At 41.7% G+C, this 26,143-nt stretch overlaps 2 protein-coding genes across 3 annotated transcripts in view; both read left to right on the forward strand.

Annotated features, from left to right (window-relative positions):
• rpn2 (ribophorin II) overlaps positions 1-26,143 on the forward strand; it is a 43,073-nt gene that overhangs the window by 12,436 nt on the left and 4,494 nt on the right. The window contains exons 7-17 of one of the 2 annotated variants that reach the window (XM_003225286.4): positions 8,081-8,257; positions 10,093-10,211; positions 10,711-10,816; positions 17,324-17,415; positions 18,480-18,594; positions 19,636-19,830; positions 20,666-20,752; positions 21,378-21,473; positions 21,991-22,066; positions 23,608-23,737; positions 25,675-25,764. In XM_003225286.4, coding sequence (XP_003225334.2) covers positions 8,081-8,257; positions 10,093-10,211; positions 10,711-10,816; positions 17,324-17,415; positions 18,480-18,594; positions 19,636-19,830; positions 20,666-20,752; positions 21,378-21,473; positions 21,991-22,066; positions 23,608-23,737; positions 25,675-25,726 — 1,245 coding nt within the window. In that variant the 3' untranslated portion in view covers positions 25,727-25,764. The remainder of the gene's footprint in view (positions 1-8,080; positions 8,258-10,092; positions 10,212-10,710; positions 10,817-17,323; positions 17,416-18,479; positions 18,595-19,635; positions 19,831-20,665; positions 20,753-21,377; positions 21,474-21,990; positions 22,067-23,607; positions 23,738-25,674; positions 25,765-26,143) is intronic. The other variant, XM_008117596.3, reaches the window with a different exon arrangement.
• On the forward strand, positions 1,325-6,629 carry LOC134298478 (uncharacterized). Its single transcript, XM_062978866.1, has 2 exons — positions 1,325-3,088; positions 6,317-6,629. Exons 1-2 carry the CDS (start codon positions 1,541-1,543, stop codon positions 6,356-6,358), a joined length of 1,590 nt encoding a protein of 529 aa, XP_062834936.1. The 5' UTR covers positions 1,325-1,540; the 3' UTR covers positions 6,359-6,629.

Here is a 26,143-nt window from a genome sequence, read left to right on the forward strand (position 1 = left end):
AGTGCAAGGAATATCAAACATTGCTGCATAGAGATTTTGGAGTAGCTGTTTGCAATAAAGAAATGGCTTTGGCCGTGCTAATTTACAGCTATCTGTAATTCAGCGGAACTGATCTAATTGTCTCAGTGTCTTGCTTTTAAGGCCGGTCAAGCTTTTTCCTTCTCTTTTATTTAGTGTTTCAGTGCTCAAATGAAGTGGTTCAGTATCTGGCTCTTGTTTTTTGGGAGCTACATTGGTTGGAGTTACACTTCTGAATAGGTGCAGAACAGCTGTCATCTTCCTCTAGTTCAATCTGGAGCCTGTTATCTTGGCTCTCTTCTTCCTTGTCCTCATCTGAGGAGGCCTCCTCCAGGTAGGGGATGACAGAAAAATTGAATCATAGTGACGCTCAAGCTTCATCTGAACTTGCCTCTTGAATGGACTTTGTGTCTACATACAACATATATTTTCTGTCCCCTTCTTCATATAGCAGTCCTTTTATAGCTCCAATGCAAAAGTGAAATGGAAACAAGAATTTTAAAAATGTGTCAGTGTTTTAAAGCTCTTTTCGATTAGACCAGAAGTGTCTCTGCTCCAAATATTATGCTCACACTGTCGCCACTAGGAAACCTGTAGACAATTTCTCCTACTAACGTTCATCAGACTGGTATTCCAAAGTATAGTCTGGGAATGTCACAAGTGTTGAAGTTCAGTTATAGTGACAGGATGTTAAGACTTTGAACAGAAAGGAGATTAGAAACATCAGGTAAAAACTGATTAAATTGTGACTGAACTTCTGCTGACCTGATGATACAGGAATTGATTGAAATTATTTATAGAGTTTTTAATGTGTCACCCACTGGAATATACATATTTCCCCCCCTGTAGATTAAGATCTCAATCGCCAGAATTCATTTCTTTGAACTAAAAATTTAATTGGTGCCTAACATCTCTAATTAATAGTGGAAATGGTAATGGACTAGAATGACCCCCTAGGTTATGGATGAGGCCACTCACTGCCTCTTTTTAAGAATATTGCTGCAAAATAAACGATGCAAAAACTATTTCATGCCATTGTGTTAAATGCTATTACTCAAGACAATCTGAGGTGACATTTTATAGACTGGTGAAAAAACAAACAATTAGTACAATTAAAGATAATTGTTCAGTTGGAATTATAAATTATGTTGTCAAGTAGTGGAAAGTTGTACATGCACTTTATTCTCTTCAAAAATTAGAACAATGATTATGTTAAATAGAATGAGGTTGTGCCTTTTCCCCAAAGAATAAGTTTGTAAGGCTGTCCATGGACAGTGATTTGAGGAGTTATTAGATCAGCACTGGGTGTCAGAACCCTGCTACTAGAGCCTGGATGTGGCTCTGAGTTTCAGGGTCACTGACATTGATAAGACACCTGCGTCCCAGGACTCGGAGGAGAAACGGCTGATGGACTTGGCGGGGAATTTGCGCGGGGTTTTACTGAGCGGGAAGAGACTGTTCAAATGAGGGGGAGGGTATATAAAGGAGGGTTGGCCGGAGCCTCCCATTCTTGGCTTTTCTGATGTTCATGTTTCCTACAGTAAAAGTTCCTGGTGATACCACAGAGAGTCTCGTGTGTTCATTCAGGAGCGGCTGTGGTGAGCTGACACTAAGCCAAGAATACGGACACCATCCCGCTGTAGCGGTGAGGTGTAACATGCAAGTGGAGGATGAAGAGCTCTTGGGCGCCGGAGGAGGAAGGTCGGAAAGGGCCACTCCCGAGACGGACGCTGAGTTCCACCAGCTGGCGGCCCTGGCGTCATCCACCGCTTATGCCCAGCCAAATGGGGTAACCCAGAGGCGCGGAGTGGTGCGGGGAGATAGCACCGGAGGAGAGGAAGGTTCACCTTCCCCAGGCCCGCAAAAGATGGTGTTTCTGGAGGAGAGGATGTCGGCGATGGAGACCACCCTGGCAGTGATGTCGAGGGCGATGGAGCGCCTGGCGGTTTTGGCGGAGCCGGAGCGAGGAAGGGAACTCCGGGCTAGCTCAATGTGGGACGTGAGCATGGGAAGCAGCCAGGGCTTTGCAGACCTCCCAGCACCGAAGGGAAGGGAAATGCGAAAGGAGCCCGGTGCCCGGCCCAAGATCCAAACGAGCCTGACGCGGGTGGAGGAGAGTGACGACGAAGGGGAAAAGCCTCCGAGAATCCCGGCTACGCTCCCAACTGAGACCCTGGTGCCCCTGGCGAATGCCGGGCGTGGCACAGGACAAAGGGAAGCAGCAGCGGGGCCCACTGGCCCGCAAGGGGGCTTGCGACGGGCGGAGAATTGGGGATTGCCACCACAGGGACCCCTACCGAGACGAGAGGAACTAAGGATCGAGTTTGGGGGAGAGTCCTCTGAACTGGATTTTTTCCTGACCACGGTGAGGGGCTATATGGAGGACAATGCCCACACTTTTAGAACGGAATCCAGCCGGGTACGGGCCATTGGTGCAGTGTTGAAGAGGGGAGCGGCCAGCTGGTACGTTCAACTACACGCGCGGCGCGACCCATGTCTGGGGTCACTCCGACGCTTTATGGGGGCCCTGGAGACCCGTTTCCGAGATCCACTGGAGCAGATCCGGGCGAGGGAGGAGTTGAAGACCGTCTCCCAGGGGCAGAGGTCGGTATCTGAGTATGCGGAGGAATTCCAATGCCTCGCTGAAAAGGTGCCGGAATGGTCTGCAGTGACAAAGATAGAACTCTTCAAAGAGGGGCTCAGGCGGGAGATCCTCTCCTGGGCGGTGCATCGTGATGAGCCTGACACACTGCGCGGATGGATTCAGCTGGCGGGGCGCATCGAGACATCGCTGGCCCAGGCGAGGAGGCACCGAGGAGGGCTACAGCAGCGGCCGCAGATGAAAGAGGGGAGCCGGAAGGAGGGATCAACCCCAGCCGGGAGGAGAACGGAGCCGACAGGGAACGTGAGCACCAGCAGGAGGGGCTGCTTCGTGTGCGGCCGTTTGGGCCACAGGGCTGCCGAGTGCTGGCAGAGAAAAGGGGAAGGCGGAGGCCCGCCCAAACCAAGAGCCGTGGCAGGGAAACGCGCCGAGGAAGAACCACCGATGAGGCACCACTCGGGGGGGTTGGTAAGTCAGGACAAAGCCATGATAGTGGTCCCCATTCAGCTGGAAAGTGGCAGCAAACAAGCAACCTGCAAAGCATTTGTGGATTGTGGATGTTCCAGGAACATCATCTCCCCTGAATTAGCCGAGGGATTGGGATGCGAAAGAACGAACCTAGAATCCCCAATAGCTTTTTCGCAGTTGGACGGATCCACAGCATCGGGATCATTAGCTAAGTACAGTGCCGAAGATGTAAAGTGTAAGATAGGGAGTTGGGAAGGAAAGGTGTCATTTGTGATATCACAAATAGCCAGCTATAATGTTATACTAGGCATGCCATGGCTGGGGCAGGCCAACCCGCAAATCAACTGGGAGGATAAGAGCATGATCTTCAGGATGAAGTTGGAAGGAGGGAGCCAGGAAGTGGAGAGGGAGCCGGGGAAAAGGGGGGAGGAAGACTCTATCAGGATAGCAGAACTGGCAGATAAATTACCCCCAGAGTATCGGGATTTTGTGGACGTATTTGATGAGAAGGAAGCAGACAGTTTCCCACCGAAGCGGAGAGTTGAAGTGAAGATAGAGCTAGTCCCAGGAGCAGAGCTTCCTAAGGCAAAAATATACCCAATGTCGGCTAGGGAAAAGGAGGAACTGAGAAAATACATTGATAAAAACCTAGCGAGGGGTTTCATAGAGCCTTCAAATTCCCCTCTAGGGGCGCCTGTGTTGTTCAGGCGCAAAAAGGACCAAACGCTGAGGCTCTGCATTGACTACAGGGGCCTGAATGCAATCAGTTCTGGAAATAAATACCCCCTACCTTTAGTGAAGGACTTGATCGCCCAGTTATCGGAGGGACAGATATTCACTAAATTGGACTTAATTGAAGCGTACCATAAATTGCAGATTAAACCAGAGGACAGGTGGAAGACGGCCTTCTCCTGTGCATTCGGATTATTCAATTATCGTGTGCTCCCTTTCGGTTTGTGCGGCGGAGGCGCCGCGTTCATGCAATTAATCAACGAAGTGTTGCATCCATTGTTGTACAAGGGAGTCTTTGTTTTTTTAGATGACATATTGTTAGTATCTCGGACTAAGGAGCAACACATAGAACTAGTCAGGGAAGTCCTGCAAAAGTTGAGAGAAGCAAAACTGTATGCGAAGCTTGCCAAGTGCGAGTTCAATAAAGACCAGATAGACTTTCTGGGGTATAGGATTTCCTCCCAGGGAGTGGCGATGGACCCTGCGAAGGTAGAAGACGTGAGGGGGTGGGAAGCCCCCAAAACACGGAAGCAGCTGCAATCCTTCCTAGGGTTCGCAAACTTCTATAGAACATTTATCAAGGACTTTGCGCGCCTCACTTTGCCATTAACGGATTTGTTAAAGACTAAAGGTAGGGGAGAAACAGCCAAAGTGAAGGCCCCAGGGGCCAAACTGACCTGGACAATAGAATGCCAGGAAGCTTTCGAAGCCCTTAAAAAGCGTTTTACTGAGGAGCCTGTCCTACAGCACCCTGATATGTCTAAAGCCTTTGTATTACATTGCGATGCGTCAGACCGGGCATATGGGGCAGTTCTGCTACAGAAAGACGAGGGGGGGAACCTGAAGCCATGTGGCTATCTGTCAAAAAAGTTTAGCGATACAGAAAAAAACTGGCCGATTTGGGAGAGAGAAGCCTTAGCGATTCTAAAAGCACTAGAGTGCTGGAGACACTTTCTGGAAGGAAGTGGAACACCGTTTGAGGTGTGGACTGACCATAGAAATTTACAGTATCTAAGATCCCCTCGTAAACTATCAGCGAAGCAAATTAGATGGGCCCAATATTTCAGCCGTTTTGATTTCAGACTCAGATTCTTCCAGGGGAAACATAATATACTCGCTGACGCTCTCTCTCGGATGCCTCAGCACGGGGGAGGAATTCAGGAATCTGAAGGGAGTATTTTTCTTGATAAGCAATGGGGCCTGGCAGTACTAACTCGAGCACAAGCGGCCAAAGAAAACAAACGTACTGCCATTTCCACGGGGGGAGGAGAAATATGGGAGGAAGAGTTGAAGCGAGCGTATGGAATGGACAAATGGTTACAAACAAACAAAGAAAAGGGAGAATTGTGTGGGGATTTGGTGTTTGTAAATAAGAAATTGTATATTCCTGAATGTTTAAGACGAGAAATGTTAAGGAAGTACCATGATAACAAGGGTGCGGGTCATCTAGGCCCCACCAGGACTATTAAACTGTTGGCCAAACAATGCTGGTGGCCCGGAATGAGGAAAGACGCCAGGGGGTACGTCACGCAGTGTGAATTATGTGCAGAGGGAAAAACACCACCGGGGAAGCCCCAGGGGCTATTGCAGAAGGTGGTGGAGCCCATGAGGCCATGGGAATGCGTGGCCATGGATTTTGTAGGCGAACTACCCCCCAGCAGAGGCCACAGATACATTTGGACAATATTGGACCTATTCTCAAAACAGGCACACTTTGTGGCTCTGCCAAAACTCCCTTCAGCTGAAAAACTTGCTGATTTGTATGTGAAGCATGTATATCGCCTACATGGGTGTCCCGACAAGATAATTAGTGACCGGGGAGTCCAATTTACTGCAAAATTTTGGGGAAAATTCTTACAGCTGTTAGGAGCAGAAAGGAACCTGAGCTCGGCCTTTCATCCCGCGACCAACGGGGGGGTCGAACGTACCCAACAGACACTGTGCCAATTCTTAAGGATGTACACCAATTATAGACAGGATGATTGGGCGGACCTTCTTCCGTTTGCTGAGATGGCTTTTAACGGGGCCGTACATTCGGCCACAGGTCGTGCCCCATTCGAAATAGTATACGGACAGGAGGTGGCACCTTTCCCCAGGCTACCCGAGTGGAAGGAAGGGGAGGGCCAGACCGACGAGGAATGGCCGGCCAAAATCAAGCAAGGGTGGCAAACCGTGGTAGAGGCATTGCGGGAAACACAAAAGAAGTACAAGCTCTTTGCGGATCGTAGGCGCCGAGAGGGGGACAAATTGGGCGAAGGAGATCTGGTTTGGCTGAGCACAAAAAACCTGAAATTGGGGTTCCCATCCAAGAAATTGGCTCCACGCTATATAGGGCCATTCAGGGTAGCAAAAAGAATAAACGAAGTGACCTATGAGCTGAGGCTACCAAAGGACCTAGGAAAGGTACACCCGGTATTCCATTGCAGCCTGTTAAAAAAGTATAAAGGAACTCTGGACAGCGGAGAACAATAGTTGTGTTTAATCTTTTCCTTCCAGGACGAAGGGGAGGAGGACGCCATGTCAGAACCCTGCTACTAGAGCCTGGATGTGGCTCTGAGTTTCAGGGTCACTGACATTGATAAGACACCTGCGTCCCAGGACTCGGAGGAGAAACGGCTGATGGACTTGGCGGGGAATTTGCGCGGGGTTTTACTGAGCGGGAAGAGACTGTTCAAATGAGGGGGAGGGTATATAAAGGAGGGTTGGCCGGAGCCTCCCATTCTTGGCTTTTCTGATGTTCATGTTTCCTACAGTAAAAGTTCCTGGTGATACCACAGAGAGTCTCGTGTGTTCATTCAGGAGCGGCTGTGGTGAGCTGACAACTGGGGATTTTAAGGCACTGTCTGAACTCCTAATTGAATGCAGACATTTAATGCTGTATATTTTAAAATACAGTAGAGTCTCACTTATCCAACACTCGCTTATCCAACATTCTGGATTATCCAACACATTTTTGTAGTCAATGTTTTTAATATAACGTGATATTTTGGTGCTAATTTTGTTAATACAGTAATTACAACATAACATTACTGCGTATTGAACTACTTTTTCTGTCAAATTTGTTGTATAACATGATGTTTTGGCGCTTAATTTGTAAAATCATAACCTATTTTGATGTTTAATAGGCTTTTTCTTAATCTCTCCTTATTATCCAACATATTCGCTTATCCAACTATCTGCCGGCCCGTTTATGTTGGATAAGTGAGACTCTACTGTAACAGTGATCATGATCTTTCTGGACCAAAAAAGGTTAATTCTAAGAGTTATGAGATTACTTACTGGACTACAGTTAAAAATATGCTAAACCCATTTCCTGAACCACTATTTATGTGCCATCTCTAGCCTTGACTCCACTTCCTCAAGTGTTGCAATAGACGGAACTTATAAGGTCAAATGGCAGGACTTTTTGATTTGTCAGGGATTATATCCTTATCTAAGGAGCCCCGGTGGCGAAGTGCATTAAAGCACTGAGCTGGAGACCGAAAGGTCTCAGGTTCAATCCCCGGGAGCGGCGGGAGCGGCCGCTGTTAGCTCCAGCTCCTGCCAACCTAGCAGTTCGAAAACATGCCAATGTGAGTAGATCAATAGGTACGGCACTCCATGAAGTCATGCCGGCCACATGACCTTGGAGGTGTCTACGGACAACGCCGGCTCTTCGGCTTAGAAATGGAGATGAGCACCAACCCCCAGAGTCAGACATGACTGGACTTAATGTCAGGGGAAAGCCTTTACCTTTACCTATATTCTTATCTACCCCCTCAGTCTCCTCTATGTCTTCTGAGCATAGCTGTGATCCTTACTGTAGCTAAGGGTGAAGTGAAAGGTTCCAATAACCGTCTGGTGTTTTGAAGTACTGTTATTATACTCAAATGTTCAGGAGTGGCTTAGATCTATAAGCTTCACAGAATTATATGTTCTAGGTAGAAATGAGAACTCTAGAACTCTAATATGCCTCAACACAGCTTCCTGAATTGTTGAATTTACCTTAGTGGCCTGGCAAGCCCCTACATAATTTATGACTACAGCATTGCTCCTCCGACTAGGCCAGGGTCCTCACCTTACAAAATCATGTGTCTTTTGCATTTGTTGGTTGACAGACCCAGACTTGTACAAATGTGTGAAAAATTATGCTGTGTGATACAACCATCCCTTCTTGGTGCAGAGACTAACCCATCTGTTTGCTGTCTGTTTGCCTTTATGGATCCTGAACCTACCCATCTTCCCTAAGATTTAGTTTCTGTGCTTTCTTTTTCCTTTTAGGATCAAATAATCCAGCTGGTAAATGCAATTTTCAGCAAGAAGAACTTTGAGACTCTTTCTGAAGCATTCAGCATAGCTTGTGCTGCAGCTTCCCTTTCCCAGAACAATTACCATTTGCCAGTCATTGCAGTCCCTGAGGGACCTGCAGCTGTTTCTCACCATCAGCCCATTCTCAAGGTGAGTTGTTACACTAGGATCTGTTCTGCTCATGTCCTTAATTCTCAGAAGCTAATTATTCAGACAGCTGCAAAAAGAGGATAACACTGAAACTGGATTTTTAACTAGGGATTAGCTATATCAGCCTTTTGTAAACTCATTTTGACAGCTCCTGCTGTGGGACTGAAGTGAAGCTGGCATGACCATCGAAAGCCAACTCTTGACATTATATTTATTGTGGAAATAGATGTGGATGAGAAATGCTTCTCTTAGCATTGTTCTAAGGTAAAGGTTTCCCCTGACGATAAGTCCAGTCGTGACCGACTCTGGGGGTTGGTGCTCATCTCCATTTCTAAGCTGAAGAGCCGGCGTTGTCCGTAGACACCTCCATGGTCATGTGGCCGGCATGACTGCATGGCGCACCGTTACCTTCCCGCCGGAGCGGTACCTATTGATCTACTCACATTGGCATGTTTTCAAACTGCTAGGTTGGCAGGAGCTGGGGCTAACAGTGGGCGCTCATTCCGCTCCCAGGATTTGAACCTGGCACCTTTTGGTCCGCAAGTTCAGCAGCTCAGCTCTTTAACGCACTGTGCCACCAGGGGCCCCTAGAAGCATTGTTCTACTATTATCAGTCTTGCTCATGATATCAGACACTTAACTTAACCAACCCACTTACCCCCACCCCAATCCCTTCAATTTTAACAATATCTGCAGATAACTTCTTGAAGATGTTGAGCACAAAAAATTCTTTGTAATGTGAACATTGGTTTTGTCAGGGAAATGGAAGAGCTAGATTTTCAGTGGAATGAGAAATGGAGGTTTGGGCTAAGGTTATGAAGTTACTTTGTAAAAGTCCCTAGGTTTAGAAATGAATTTTTTTCCCTACAAAGCTCTGAATTTAACATGTTGCATTATTTTCTGAGCTATTTGTTCACCGGTGCCTTCTGATAATAATTTAAAGTTAAAATTGGTAAGAGAATGGCAGAAAACTTGAAAATGTCCAGTCAAAAAAGAACCCAGAAATTACCTTGAAATTAACTGTTCATTCTGTTATTTTGAAAATATGCTCTTGTTACATCTTCTTTTTCTCCAAAAACAAACGTGTGCAAGTAACCATGATCTCCTAAATCTAGCTTTATGAGTATAGAGAACATTAGGCTGAAAGGATGAAACTGAACAGTATTGAAGTATAGCTTTTATATAAAAAAGAGTTTTTGCCAAATATATTTGTGGATTTGGAGTTCCAAAAGCATGTGTAGAGTAGATACAAATAAAATAGATTAGATACAAATAAAATAGAGAAGGAAGAGAGAGAAGACATGCCACCCTAAGTCTACATTCTGCGTTTGCAGAATGTAGATTTAGATCTCACTAGATATCTGGATGATTTGCAGTAGATTGGTAAGTATTCCTCACTCCGTGATTCACCTGCCCATATTTATGCTACTGAAATGAACGAAGTTTGAACAACCAGAAATAGATTTTTGTGTCTATGAGTTCTGTTACTCAAAATAAATTCCTGTGCTCAGAATATTTAGTTCCAAGTTTGACTTCTGCAGAAACGCAGAGTCTTCCTGGATCTTGGGATTCTAGTAGAAAATTAAAGTATACCTTTAAGACCTGCCTTCTCTGGTCTGCATGATAGGTTAGTGATCTAAATTGAAATAGCACTACATTAAAGACAGAACAAGAAAGCAATCAGATGTTACCCAGAAATTGACTAAAGGGAATCGGGTGTTGGATCTCCATCTGGCTTTGTCTCTTTCTAGGATTTGTTGGTTGGTTGATTGCTTTTGGAAGCTGTAGTGGTTAAAAAAACTACCATTATCTTTCGAATCCCTCTTATTCCTTAGCTCCAGGTGACAAATGTTATGTCACAGCCGCTCACCCAGGCGAGTGTGAATTTGGATCATGCAAAATCTGTTGCTACTAAAGCCACTGTCCTCCAGCAGTCTGCCTTTGCCCTGTCTGGGTAAGAAGTTGTTGTTGTGTGTAAATATTGTGATGTATAAAGTTGATCCCCCCATTCTGAATTTAAGTTTCTAAAGGATTAAGATTTGTAAGAATTAGGGAAATTTAAAGATACACGTCAGCCTCACTCTGCAAAAGACTTTTAGATTTCTGTTTTGACAGCTAGGGATTGACTTGGCTTTTGTACCACAATTAAGTTTGAGAGCCAAATTGTCATTTGGGGAAGAAGTGACTAAGAAAATCAAAGCATAAAGTCAACCTTGCATACAGTTTTATTCATATATGACTAGTTTATGGCTCTCCCTTTTTGGTAATGGTATTTGAATCCAAATAACTTAGTCTTCCTCTCTAAATTGTGCGATGTTATTTTTCTGTTGCTGTTATTTTCTCCTTGAGCTAATATAGGCCAGAATGTCATTTTTGGCTTCTGATATCAACTATTATTGAGCATAAACACAGTCAGATTCCTGCAATTTTACAGCTATTGTTTTTATTAATAGAGATATCTTTGAGCTGAACTTCATGAGTGTTAAGCCTGCCAGTGGCTACTATGATTTTGCAATCAGCATTGATGGAGACAGTCGATTTATTGCAAACAAAGTTGAGGTGAGTACATGTTTCGAGAGAATTTGGAGCCTGCATTCTTGTTCCTGTTAACTAAAAATTTTCATATTTATCCATTTATACTCTGCTCTTCAGTGTCAGAATTGGTTACAAAATTTACTTTTAAAGAATAACAGTGAGCAGAATAATTTAAACGTCTGGATAATCAAAATATCTCTGATACTGAAAAGACATCAGAGCGCTGGACAAATCTCATTGGGAAGAGAAATATTTCAGCAGGATGCCATATACACAGTTAAAACTGACTTTGTTTAAGGTAGCAAGGCCTTCTGAAAGTCTGTGATGGTGACCCAAGCCTTAGGAGAAGGTTCCTGGAATTCACTCTGTGTACCCACCCTCAATTAGGCTTTTGCCATGTAGCTGGCTATGTATCAGAATGTTACAGTCAGGCCCAGGATCCCAGCAGATTTCAAAAATGCCACCCTCATCACCCTTTTCAAAAAGGACAAACTAGAAACTATTGAGGTATCGCCCTTCTAACCTCTGGAAAAATCCTCGCAAGAATCCTTGCAAACCACCACCTACTTATTTCAGAAGACATCCTCCCAGAATCCGAGAATGGCTTCTGCCCCTCCAGAGGAACAGTGGATATGGTCTTCACTGCACGACATCTCCAAGAAAAATGCAAGGAATAAAATCAACCTTCGTACATGGCATTCATTAACCTTGCAAAGGCATTCGGCACAGTGAATCACAGTGCTCTCTGGACTATCCTCCAAAAATTGGATGCCCTGACAAATTTGTGAACATTATGCAGTTCCTCCATGATGACATGATGACAGTCTTGGACAACAGTGGCTCCCAAAGTGACCCATTTAAGTCAGAATCAGGTGTCAAACTGGGATGTATTGTTGTTCCAACCTTATTCTCCATCTTCATAGCTATGATATTGCACCTTGTTGATGGGAAGCTTCCTACCGGCATGGAAATCATCTATCAGACAGATGGCAAACTATTTAACCTCAGCAAACTGAAACCCAAAACCAAGGTGTAATGAAGTATGAATTTTTGGTTTACAGATGTTATGTTTAATTGTGTGTTTGTGTTTTAAAAGGGTAAGTATTACAGTTATTGCATCTCAACACTCAGAGGCTGGTTGCCATGGAGAAGTAGGCGGAGCCAACTGCCATTTTGTTGAACAAGTGCAGAGTTTTTTTAAAAAAAGGGATTCAGTCTGTGCTCTGATGAGGCACAGGGAAGATTGATCCTAGGTTGAGGGGATCAAGGAGACTCAATTGTTCATTTTGAGTCGATTTAAAATAAGTTTGGTGACTTATTTAATGTAGTCTGTGTCCTGGTAAGGAACAGAGAATCTGTGATCGTATATCACAGGGGTGACTGCGGTTTAAAAGTAGCAGAGGAAGAAGTTCTAACTACTTTAAGTAAAAGAAGTGACACTTTAGGGAGTTTGACTCACCTCATTCTAGTATTATAACTGTTAATAAAAGTGCCTTTAAGTGAGAAACAACATTGTAACCACTAAGCTCTGTGCCTGAATAAACTTGTTATTGTTCCTCCAACATCTAAGCCTCTGTCGCATATATTATAAACCAAGTTGCGTTACCATCTAAAGTGAAGAAGAAGAAGAAAAAAGTAAAAGGTCTTCTCTCTGAGTCTTTGGTGGTTGCATCTTTACAAATTGGTGGCAGCAGTGGGATAAAATGATTCCCCCTGCCTGAAAGAACCTTAGTCGTTCATAGTCCTTTACACAAGTTTGCAACAACATTGGTTACAGAGCTCCAATATGCTGATGATATTGTAATTTGCGCTCATTCAGAAGACCCGCAAGCCACTCTAAACACCTTTTCAGAAGCACTAAACATCAAGAAAACCAAAGTGCTTTTTCAGCAGGCATCTGCTCATCCCTCTGCAATGTCAGAAATACAGCTTAATGGTGCAATGTTAAAAAAATGTTGACAATTTCCACTACCTTGATAGCCGCCTCTCCACAAAAGTCAACATTGTCACTGAAATACAACACAGTTTGAAACAGAAACTGTTTGAGAATCGGTACATTCATAGGGAGACCAAGATGCTTGTTTATAAAGCCATTATCCTCCCAGCCCTGCAAAACTAGAATGTCACACTCAACTTCTGGAATGATTCCATCAGCATTGCCTCTAAAAAGTCCTGCAAATGTCTTGGGAAGACAGGCAGACAAATATCAGAGTGCTGGAAAAAGCAAAAACTACTTCCTCTGCCATCAACTTCGCTAGACTGGCTACGTTGTCCGAATGCCTGATCACAGTCTCCCAAAGCAGTTACTATACTCCCAATTCAAGAATGGAAAACGTAGTGTTGGTTGGACAGGAAAAGAGATTTAAAGTTGGGCTTAAACTTAAAAACTCTGGCATAGACACCGAGAACTGGGAAGCTTTAGCCCTCGATAGTTCTAACTGGAGGTCAGCTGTGACCAACAGTGCTGTGGAATTCGAAGAGGCACAAATGGGAGGCGAAAGGGAAAAATGTGTCGAGGGGAAGGCGCATCAAGCCAACCCTGACCGAGATCACCTTCCACCTGGAAATCGATGTCCTCACTATGAAAGAGTATGCAGGTCAAGAATAGGTCTATACAGTCACTTACGGACCCACCGCCAAGACACTACACTTAAAAGACAATCATGCTCGGACATGAGTGATCACCGATGATGACAGGTGAGGACTCAGAACATAATAGAAAAGTCTGAGAATTTATTAAGCAGCAACAGTAATGCTCAGTGCCAGAACATGGTGAGGAGCCACATGTATTGAGACAGGAACTAATTAAATCCATGCTTCCAAATCCTTGGTTGTGATTCTGGTATGTAAAACTACAGAACCCTCTTATAGCCAGAGGATAGGGACAGAATTTAAAATGACCTGGAAAGGTAGGAAAGCTAGGCCAAAACTGACAAAATGAATTTCAGAAAGGTTAAGTAAAAGTTGTTATATCTATGCAAGAAAAATGAAGTGCACAAATACAAATATTCTTCTGTGTTGATGGGTTTGTGTGTTGATGGGGTAAGGCCAGGTACTATGCTGATGGCAGCAGCACTGTTTGTAGGGTCTCCCATGTCAGGCAAATGTTTGCTGAAAAGTCAGAAATGTGCCAGACAGCTCCCGAGCATCAGCGGTAGTGGTACATAATAATAATAATAATCATCATCACTGTCAGGACGTATCAGAGAGAGCAACAGTGGCACTATGGCTAATGCTTGTTAGCAGAAGAAGGCAGTGGTAAACTACTGAAGATTTTTACCTTGAAAACCCTACAACAAAAGATTTTGAAATGATACAAGAGATAGTACCAGAGGATGAGACTCTCAGATGAGAAGGCACTCAGCAAGCTATTGGGGAAGAACAGACGGCAAATATGAATAGTATTGTGGCTAATAATGAAACTGGACTCAATCTCAAATGAAGTTTAGCTGTTGACATGCTCTGAGGTGAAAGAAAGGTCTGAAACCCTGCAACATATATAATAGAAACATGGAATGTAAGAAGCATGAATCAAGGTATGCTAGATGCTGTAAAGCAAGAATAGAACATATAAACATGTGAAATAGCGACATCAGGAATGGGATGTTTTCATTCTTAATCAAGAAATGAAAATCTCAGATGAAATGGGGTGGCATTAATAATGAGGAGAGCTGTAGCAAAAAGTAGTCAAGGGATATAGAGGGAGAAGTGGAAGAAATTCAGATGATGTTATTCTGGAGTCCAGAAGAACATTGATCACATAGCAAAATCAGACATATTGTTAATCATAAGTTATTGGAATACATAAGTCGTAAACAGAGGAGAATCAAAGATTATATGAGAATTTGACCAGGGAGCAAGAAATGAAGCATTAACCAACTGATTGAATTTTGTAATGTCAACACTTTATTCACAGCAAATATATTCTCTGAGCTACTCAAGAGGCAACAGTAAACACAGACGCCACCTGTCTGATAGAAATCAGATAGACTAAAATATTGGAATTAGAGGCTCAATTTTCCCTGAAAAAACAAGACCAGGAACCAATTGCGGCACAAACCATGAACTACTAATATTAAAAGTTAGTGTAAAGCTAAAGAAGAACACTAAATCAATTATTCTGCCCAAATACAATTGGCTGCCCAGTGTTAGCTCCCCTTTTATCAAAGACAGAAATGATGTCAGCAAAAAAGTTCCAATTTTTGGTGTCAGATTTCTCAATTCTGTAGATGGAATTCATTGTGGATCACCTAATGTCTTTGTTTATTAATACAAAATTTAATGTAATATAATTGCAATTCCTACTTAGTGATGATTCTAATTTCTTCTTGGGAGGAGAGCAAATCTCAATCAAATAGTTAAAATGAGAGACATCACACTGACGAAGATACACATAGTGAAAGCAATGGTATTCCCCATAGCAACCTATGGATGGCGAGAGCTGGACCATAAGGAAGGCTGAGTGAAGAATGATAGACACTTTTGAACTGTGGTGTTGGAGGAAATCTTTGAGAGTGCCGTGGACCTCAAGAAGATCCAACCAGTCCATACTCCAGGAAATAAAGCCCAACTGCTCACTGGAGGGAAGGATATTGAAGGCAAAGATGAAATACTTTGGCCACATGAGAGGACAGGATAGCTTGGAGAAGACAATCATGATGGGGAAAATGGAAAGAAAGAGGAAGAGGGTCCGACCAAGGGCAAGATGGATGAATGGTATCCTTGAAGTGACTGGCTTGACCATTAAAGAGCTAGGGGTGGTGATGGCCGACAGGGAGCTCTGGCATGGGCTGGTCTGTGAGGTTAAAAAGAGTCAGAAACAACAACAAATAAACAACAGTTCACTGACAATCAATATTTAGTTATATATCTTTAAGCATTTGACATTTGAATTTCAAGAAATGTATAATTGATCTGAAGGAGGCAGGCAGTCCTTTTCTCAACAGTCTTCCAAACAATTATAATAAAGCTAAGATGTATTTGCAAAATTTTTGAGACGGCAATGATCATATATGCAATGAATACCTTGCTCATTCTGACGTTTTGTTGGGTTGAATAAAGGTATTGTCCACTATGTTATCTTAATACTTTTTCTCAAAGATAAGCCCAGTTATCTTTTGCTTGCTGTTCTTACCTAATTTTCCTTTTTTAAAAGTCATTATTAAGGTCACAATAGGTACTGATCAGTAGAATTGAGGGTGTGGGGAAAGCACTGCGGTATTCATTCAAGCATTGTTTACTCCATGTGTAACAATTTTTTCCCTTTAATTGCCTAATTAATTGAAAAATTAGTATTTAAGTATTGCTGCTCACTCTGGGACAGCTAAAAAGAGGCTCTTGTTTACAGGCACTGACATCTGCCATAAATATCAAAATCATTGTGGTAATTGGAGTAATAATTTCTCTTGGGGCATCAGAAAATGAGTGATGGTGCTGCTTGAACACTCTGAAAACATAAGTAGTGCTAGTGGTTATGCATTAATGCTGATGGCTTTGTATGAACCCAGCCTAATAATAAGCCACATTCTTCCTGGGGGAAACTGTCGGGGAAGCTGCTTTTTAGAGGCTGTCATTAGTGATAATTCTAATGAGTGTACTAGAATTTTTGAAAATTACGATTTTAAGTTGAAGGTAGTGTTCTGGGCAGAAAGACTGCATTACCTGGTGTGTGTGTTAGAGAGAGCGATTGAGAAAGAGAAAGAAATAAAATTCTCTCACACGCAGAAGCATATGCACAAATCAGGCTGACCATAAACATTGCCAAATGCCTTATCCCAGTGCTGTGCCAGAACATGGCTATAGTGAGAAAATTTTATTCCAGTCTCAAGAAGACAAAGGATAACCTTTCCATTTTAGTGGGTCAAAAGCTGGAGCCATATTCAAATTCTATATATGTGGCCATTTGCTCATGACCTCCAATTTCAATATGCATTGACTATCTCCTTAAATTAATCCGCCAAGGAGGCATCTGGCAAGGGTGCATTCACTCACAAATTAATGTAAGACTCCTTCCCCATCCCCAGTTGAAACTTGAATCAAAAGATGAAAAAATAGATGCATAGAAAAGAAATAAGACAAAATTCTGCATTTGCACAGCTTTTTCCAAATAATGAAGTTGGTTGATCCATCAAGTGATCATATACTTCAAACTGAAAAAGATTTACATTCTTGTCATCTTTGCTACAGTCTTAAGTATTTCAAATATATATTTTGTTTCAAATATAGATAATGTCCCGAACCTCTTCTCTGTTTCCTACACTGAGAGCTGTTTTGCATTTTAGCATCCATTCCCGTGTTCAGTATTGTGAGTTGTTTTTTCCATTGTTTCAAGAAATGTTGAATTTCCTCCAACACATTCCATGAGTTTTGCCGGCTTTTGTCATAATTCAGGAAAATAAAGATGCCAATTCATTTGCTGGAGATTACATCATTCTCACTTTAAGAGAAATGCAGCATATAATAATTTCAATAAATAAAAATTAGAGAAGTGATGGTCACACCATAGTCTGTTGATTTATTTCTCATTTGCAGCTGAAAGTCAAGGTCTCAACAGAAGTTGGTATTTCAAATGTGGATCTCTTCACTGTGGATAAAGATCAGAGCATTGCACCAAAAACTACCAGGTAAAAGATCACCAGGCTCTATGTAGTGCTAAATGAACAGCCATGTGACTCCATTTCCTTTGCCAACTTTTTACTGAAGGAAGATTGGTTATCAGCAGATTCTCCTGCTGTCTTAATGAGCTTTGGTCTGGGTTGCCAATGTTTGTAGCATACACATACAGTTAGATGTTTATTACATTGAAGCAATTAGCCAAGTAGCAAGTTAAAAGCAAAACATTCCTCACTTATTACTTCCAGTCATTGATTGGAGATCACAAGAAGGATTCTCCCCAAACCATTATCCCTTCCAGCTGGAAAAACAGTACCATCCAAAGCTTTGTAGTGCTCAACCATTATATGCAAGTGCTAGCAAAAAGAACTTTTTCTCCCCCCTATCTATGGTGGCAGTAGTGGGGAGCTCGATTTACAACTAAGGCCTGTGTGATGGCATAGAGATGGGTGTAATCCTTATTCCATCTTGCTCACAAAAGACTTTGGGGGGGGGGGTTCACCCCCAGCACTAGAAAATTGTTTCGGACTCCTAATTTACATCTCAACAAGTTTAAAGACTGGGTATTGATAAACAACTCCTTAAATTGTTTCAGCTCCTTGGGTAATCTCAGGCTGCTTCTACACTGCCATTTACAATCCAGTTTGGTGAACAGAGAGGACAGTTGTACTAGCTGAAAAGTGATCTTTTCCTGATTGCACTACTACCCCCCCCCTTTTTTTTTAAGGCAGCCAATTGGCAGATCATTAGCCTGCAGTTGTTTAGCCAAGACTCCTAGTTTAACAGCAGATTGTTTCAATGGAAGGAAACTGCCTCAAATACAACTTTCCTATAGCTTTCATCTACTTCACAGACTAGACAGTGTCATTGGGCTTTCAGGCTCACTGATTTTGCAGGGGACTGTCAACAAGAGGCTGAGTTTGAAACAGTTACTTATTTGGGCTACAGCTTCCAGAAGTTCCAAGTTATGGCATAATGTAGGTTTTGGGTGAGCAAGAGGGCTTAAATTAATTCCCTTAGCAAAACTTGTGGGTTTCCCCCCCAAAATAACTAATACTTTGTCCCTCTCCCACAGGGTCACTTACCCAACAAAAGCCAAAGGGTCCTTCACTGCTGATAGCCATCAGAATTTTGCCTTGTCTTTCCAGTTAGTCGATGTGAACACTGGAGCAGAACTCATCCCTCACCAGGTAAGTTGCTTTGAATTATTAACTTTTCTACTTTCTGTCAATGGACATGTCTTTGCCAAGGAAGTCTTTTCAAGGTAGTCTCTGTAAGGCTTTAAAAAAACAGTCTATTTCGTTCTAGAATGGATAGCAGGAACAATATTAAAGATAAATCTGAATTGCCCAGATTGTTTTGAGGTAAGTAAGGCAATTTATTCTCTCTGTGATTTGCTGATTCTACCTCTTAAAAGTCTGGCAAACATGAAAAATGAATAAATGAAAAACATGAACAGAACATAAAGTTGCTACCATATTTATGTGTTTACATGAAGGTTTTACCAGTTCAATTATTTTTCAATTTTACCAGTTCAATCACTCATTCAGCTAACCCGCAAATAAAGTTGTAAAGTTGTGTGTTTTTTGTGGGGGTAACACTAAAAATTGCACCAAATCACAGTGTGGCTTTTGAAACAATATTTTTGTCTGTAAAAAAACATTTTTTTGTACAAAATAGCCAACTTTTTCACATAAAACACTTTTTTGTGTGAAAGATCACGAAAGTTTTGTTTGTTGCATGTTGTGTTGTGTATTATAAGAATGAAAGAAAGTACATCAGAATGTATTCTCTAAATCACCATTCCTAGAATTATCTCATGATCTTACTTTTCTGTTGGGATCTGCTCATAAATCCCTTTTCTGAAAAGTGGATACCATGTAATAATACTCTCTTAGTTGCAATAGTATACTGATCTGAGATTAGGATATAAAACAGAATGGTACGCTCTTCTTTTTCCTGGCTTGTCCTTCCATGATTTGTAATCTCTTTACTTTTTGGGGAGAACAGTGTGGGCAGTCATTTGGAAAATAATTGAACCTTATGATTTATTCCAAGCTCTAAAAGAAACAACTTTTCTATTCTCCCTGTACAGCAAATCACATGCCACGTTGTCTCATTTAAACCACCAGAAATAAGGGTGGTATTCAAAACCTTTCATGTTGTGTTATTGGATGCTAAAACAAGTGTAAAAGCCTTGCCACTGTTTTGTTGGGTGCCTTTTCCTGCAGACCTTTGTTCGTCTTCACAATCAGAAGACTGGTCAAGAAGTAGTGTTTGTTGCAGAACCAGACAGCAAAAATATCTACAAGTTTGAGTTGGATACTTCAGAGAGAAAAACAGAGTTTGATTCTGCCTCTGGAACCTATACTCTTTACTTGATCATTGGTGATGCTACTCTGGAAAACCCAATCCTCTGGAATGTGGTATGTTTTTCACTCTTTACACACTGCTTGCCTGAAGTATCACTGTTAGATATATGTAACATCATTGGCATAAAATGTTTCACCACATAGTGTCACACTGTAGTGTGAAATCTCTTTGTTTTCATGTTGATCTTTGTATCTCCTCCAGGTGAAGCACAATTCTTTGCTCACAGTTTTTGAGGGAATTTAAAACTTTAATACTCTAACCTTTTAGCTAGAAAATTGTCTTTTTTCCTCTTTTTTAAACTATAATTTGCTTACATGTAAAAGAGAAAAATACTCCTAAAAGCAATTGCATTCATGCTCAGGTTTACCAAAAAGTGGCTTGTTGGCTTGTGCAGACTTTTTTGGGTGGTAAAATAGTGACATAGCATTTCCATTTGTACATGATAGAGCAATTGAGGGATTAACCATTGTCAAGATGACGGTTGACCCAGTGTAAATCCTTGTCATGACATTATGTCTACCAAGGTCCAGTGCTCAACTTCTGTCTTTTAAGCCATCATATTTAACATAAACTGAAAACTAATGTTACGGCTTTGTACAGACAAAGCACAGAATGACTTCCCAGTGCTAAAAAAGAGAAAAGAATCAACAAGTCTATTTCCTCTTGAATTGCTCCCCCTACCACAAATTTGCATTAACAGACAGATGATCCGTCTCATTTTGTGTGTGTGCACATGAGCATAACATTTGTTATACCAACTGGCAATGTGTAAGAATGTTTCTGGGGGAAGCAACATATATTCTCAACATAACTATATAATATTCAGTATTAATCAAGCGTAAGTAAATTGTCTAGAGGAGGCTTATTTACCAATAACTTTCTTTTCAGGCTGATGTTGTCATCAAATTTCCAGAAGAAGATGCTCCATCCACAGTTCTGTCAAAAACCCTTTTCACTCCAAAGCCAGAGATACAGGTAGAGTGCAGGAAATAAGTTGGTTACATTTCTCTATTTTTCTTCTGAGCATTCTTAAGAAAATTTTCAATTGTATGTGGCCTTACAGATATCTGGTGTAAATAAGCCTACATATGTTATAGATGAGAGGCTTGTAATAAGGGAAGAGGAATAACACTCTGAAGCTGGAATTTGCAAGCACCTGAGTGAGGTCTCAGTTGGCACCAGCATAAATCAGTGCCTTTTTGTTTCTTTTTGGTGTCTTCTGTAACATAAGTACTCCATCTGGCACTTTGGCAAGAGACCTCGTGATATCAGTGGGCCCTGCTATCCACTCTTCATACACAGGGACTAAAAATACCTTGAACTTTAACGTGTCTTGTATTATGTCCACCACCTTCTAGACAGTTTCCAAGATTGGTGGTGATTTAGTATACAGGGATTTCTAGCAATTTGGTACTTGAAAGTGACAATGAGCAGCTGCTGCCTCAGTTAGGTTGAACAGCAGATTCTGAACTGTGTGAATTCTATAGAATAGAGCTATGAACAAATGAAGGGTGGTTATTTTCACCCATAGTTTTCTGTCTTACTTGCTGAAAAGAGCTACTTTTCAGATCCATTTTACCTGGAACTACTTGTTTTACAGCACCTGTTCAGAGAACCTGAGAAGAGACCTCCCACTGTGGTATCTAACACATTCACAGCCATGATCCTCTCTCCACTGCTATTGCTCTTTATTTTGGTAAGTTTCTCATAGCCAAACCGGTACATACTTTCCAGTCGGTGGTAATTTGAGGTTAGAAGTTGAGAGGAGATGAAGCTTGGCCACAGGGAGACAATGCTATGCAATGCTAGCTAGAATTTTAAGGAGCCATGTCAGTTTATGTTATATGGCTCCATTTTGCTGTCAATAAAACATTTAATCAACACAGTTCATGTCTAAACTTCTCCCCCTTCCAAATTTCTACTTCCATGTGAGTTTTCTCGATTTTAGGTGACATCCAGTGATACTTTCCAACACAGGTTTACACTTCGTATGCAAACAGTCATTTTGAATAGAATTAATTGTAAAAGACAGTACCCTTGCTATGGTTTGTGATCTACATATACAAGTATGCAAACACAGATAAATACATGCATACATAATTAGAAGCCTTTCTTAAGTTGATAGATTTCTTTTTTTGAGGGAGGATCAATGTGATCTTGGTTTCATTGTCTATTGATCTTTTTCCCTAATGGCTGTTTTGTATTTTTTTCAGTGGATAAAGATTGGGGCCAACATTTCCAACTTCAGCTTTGCTCCTAGCACCATTATATTCCATCTGGGCCATGCAGGTAACTGGCAGAGTGATTCCTCTCCATTTGTCTTTTACCACGTAAGCTCTGAAGCAAGAGCCTGATGACACATGAGCTCACAACCTATTAACTATAATGGGCATAATAGTGCCTTTTGTCCTCCCCCCTTCACCCTATTTCTATCTCGTAGAGTTATTTCTGTGCTGCTAAATACATGTTGCCCATCACTTAAACAGCTGCCATTAGACTAGGTTTCTCTTGCTTCCATTTAGATACATTTCATAGTACAGAATGTTCAGAATTTGCTTGTTATTTAACTTTGATGTGTGCATGTGTGTGTAGCATTCTGAAAAAGAGCCCAAGGGCCCTGAGTCATTTCCCTTGTTTAATATACTTAGAGATGTTACATAAAGTGCCTTGGTTTCTCTGCCACAAGTCCATAGTATTGGCTAAAGATTGCTATTACCTCACTGCATCTCTTGTCATTTCCTTGTGTTGTTTTACTTTCATGATACTGAATTCTCTGAGAAAGAAACATGGGAACCTGTTGTGTTCTGGAAGACATCCTCTACTTCTTCAGAATCCTGCACATAAATATTTAGTTCTGCCTTCCCCATAGCTTCATGGTTTCCTAATAAAATGGACAATTGAAGTAGTGTATCAGAATTTACTGAGGGAGTGGGGTGAGTTCTCGCTGTTAGCCCCAGTTTCTACCAACCTAGCTCTTTGAAAACATGCAAATGTGAGTAGATCAATAGGTACCTCTCCGGTGGGGAAGGTAACAGCACTCCATGCCGTCATGCCGGCCACATGATCTTGGGGGTGTCCACAAACAACACATGCTCTTCAGCTTAGAAATGGAGATGAGCACCAACTCCCAAAGTGGGAATCAACTAGACTTAGATGTAGATGTTCAGAGCATATGTTGAGTTACATTTATACTCAGTCATTCTTTTCAAATTGAACTTACTAGGAGTTAACTGACATGCTCTGTCACTTTCAGTGATAACTAAATGTGATTCATATCCAACTTAAAATTGGAGCAAGTTCTTTTAAGCATGTTCAGGCTTGGGATGTAGATTGCCTGTCTACTGTTGCAGGGGCTTCTCACTAATATTGCAGGGAATTGCAGGGGCTTCTCACTAATATTAGTGATGCACAGAAGTTGTTGGATCATTTCTAGTCAGCAACATAAACTGCCAACTTTCTCAACTTTCTCAGAATCAAAAGGTGATGGAAATAAAGAAATATTTTATCTGGGGATCTAGTTAAGAAGATGCAGAAATTTCAAAATACTGTATCCAGTGGAGGCTAATATTTCTGCCTCTACTATAAGGTATTGTAGATCAAGCACATATGTACTCTCGTTCTCCCAATTGATAGTAATAGATCACAATTTTGGCATCTAGAGTAATATTTGTGATATAGTTTCACCGTTACCTCCATGTAATCCAGGCAGTGATGTGAATTAAGACCTTGTATGCATTTATTCTATATTACCTGTGCTATGAGTGTTGATGCTCAGTCTTTCCCAGTGTAATTTCACCCCCTTTGCCTTTGTGTCTTTCTTTTCTTAATAGCCATGTTGGGACTCATGTATGTCTACTGGACGCAGCTCAATATGTTTCAGACCATGAAGTACCTGGCTATACTTGGCACCCTCACCTTCCTAGCTGGCAACAGGATGTTAGCACAGAAAGCTGTGAAAAGGTAAGAAGGCAAATATGGATATTATCATAGGTGCTTTTGGAAATAACGCACAGGCCATCCTTGTCCAGATGTGTTGGAAAGCTCCTAGAATTCCCCAGACAGCATAGTTATAATCTAAACATTTGATGGTTTCCATGTTGGCACAAGGTATTGCTGCTTGATTTCATGACCAGTGTTTATATTTCAGGCTGTGAGAGGCACTTCATAGCATAAACTGATGCCACTGCATGCTCACCTAGACTAGTATATTTTTTCCTCTACAGTGGGAGTTCACTTATAGCTGTAAAACCATTTTCCACGTAATCTTCCTTTACTCAAACAAAGCTCCTGGAAGTCAGTTCACCACCATATTTGTCACGGGAACATAATTCATCCACAAGAAGGAAGGAAGGGAGTGGAGGGCTTGGCCACAGATCCCATTCATTGATTGATAGATGTTTAGTTTGGCATCTGGGATACATGTACATTTATGGTGTTATATAAATAAATAAAATTATGGTGATGATATAGCTTGTACACGTGTGAATGGGATCCCTGTACAGTGATTGCACACAGTCTTGGGGCTTTCCCAATCATGTCCCGTTCACATGAAGACATTCTGTTTACCAATGTCATACTTCAGTTGTTTGTGGCAAACAGCTTGGGCATGGAATAGGTTTGACTGCGAGCAGCAGCATAGTCCTGTTCTTTCTTTAAAGTATTTGTCACAGAAGTGAGGAACCTGAAGGACAATCTCTCAGGAGTTCATACTGGTTGATAGGTGAAGCCAGAGATTGGCACAACTACAAAAAATCAATTCCTCACTGCTGTTTATGTATTTCTCCGTTTTCTACCCACCTTCAAAGTTGCTGGGGAAGGACAGGTTATTTTTGCAGTGACTTGAAATAAATGCTTTTATAGGGTTCTTGAAATTACAACAAAGACTACATGGGATAAGATCAAGGGCCTCTGTTTGTCCACTTCTAGTTTATTACGCATGAGGAGATTTGAAGAAGGCTAAGGCTACCAGCACTTAGAAATGGTAACCCACAGAGGCAGCAGCTGTTACATGCCACAGGGAGTCCTTTTGGTTCTAGTCTGTTTTAAGGACAGTTAGAAAATCTTTGACTCCCTGGATGCCTTGGACTTCAACTTCCTTGAAGTCCCAGCTTGTATGGAACTATGGGAACAGTGTCCAAAGAATCAAAGAATCTTTTCCCTGATTTTCCTAGTGGCCTTATTGCTGTTTTTTTCAAAAGCAGTTTACAAACTGAGACTGCAGCACCCTGTAAGCACTTCACATTTAGTGGTTTGGAGACCCAAAGAATGCACCAAGGAATGCACCTTATAGATGCGATGTGGAGTGAAGTAAAAATTCACAGGAGTGTTCACCATGTCAGAAATTCGTCCACTTCTTCCTTGCCCTACACTCAGCTATAAGACACTGACAGGGATGACCTGGAGGCAAGGCATGCAGTAGAGATCAGTCAGTATAGACCCACATAACAGCAATAGAAAGTTTGCTCTATAAAATAGCTTCCAAGCAGACTTGAGTTTCTATTTCAATTCTACCAGAGCTTCTAGTAACATAAATAAATAAATAATTCTTGCTAGCAACAGCTGTGCATCAAGGTTATAATAAAATAGTTTGCATCTCACAAGACAAGATTTTAAATTTATTTTCTCAGTCTAGCGAATAATACCATATGGTAACACTTCTGCTAACATTCTGGTGTTAACTTGATCTATTGGATTCCAATCACACCTGTCATGATGGCCTAAATCGTCTTTTAAGGTATTATGAAACTCCTTGATGCTTAGCCATATTTCAGAGTTGCTGGAAGGTCTGGTTTTGCTGCTTGCATGTTTCTTTTTTTAGGTGTTGTCGGTTCCTGGAACAGTTTTGCTCTCCGCTTACTCTCCTGTCTGAACCTTTTATCCCTTTTTCCTTTTGGCAGGATCGCTGCAGAACAGAGCAGTAGGTTGGCAAAATATAGAACACTGCGGTAAAAGGGTTATTTGCTAGTGACCAGCTCTTCTTCCTAGAAGTAAGGGTCTTTGGATGTTGCCTTTCCTAAGCATGCTGGCTGCTTCATTTCATGCTTATTGTTCACCTCTCTGTGTGCCAAATAGAATCTTAACAAATTGCCAAGCACATCCTTGAATCTGCAAGAGCCACATTCCTTAAATTATAGTTAGTTAAATATCATCATTCAGATTACTCTCACTGTATTCCAAGCCTGTGTCATGTGTTAATAGATACCTACATGCTAACCCTTGCTTAGTAGAGATGCTAACCAATTTAAAGTAATGTGTTGTCGAAGGCTTTCATAGCCGGAATCACTAGGTTGCTGTGAGGTTTCTGGGCTGTATGGCCATATTCTAAGTAAATTTGCATTTTCCTAATTGTCATAAATAGTACTATTG

The sequence above is a fragment of the Anolis carolinensis genome, chromosome 4, assembly GCF_035594765.1.
Source record: "Anolis carolinensis isolate JA03-04 chromosome 4, rAnoCar3.1.pri, whole genome shotgun sequence".
NCBI classification, from domain to species: Eukaryota; Metazoa; Chordata; class Lepidosauria; order Squamata; family Dactyloidae; genus Anolis; species Anolis carolinensis.

What these genes read in the sequence shown, in the direction of transcription:
- LOC134298478 (XM_062978866.1), top strand. Translation starts at nt 1,541, where the DNA reads ATGTTCATGTTTCCTACAGTAAAAGTTCCTGGTGATACCACAGAGAGT. An exon ending in GGCACCACTCGGGGGGGTTG is followed by an intron (nt 3,089 to 6,316) that starts GTAAGTCAGGAC and finishes TTTTCCTTCCAG; the next exon opens with GACGAAGGGGAGGAGGACGC.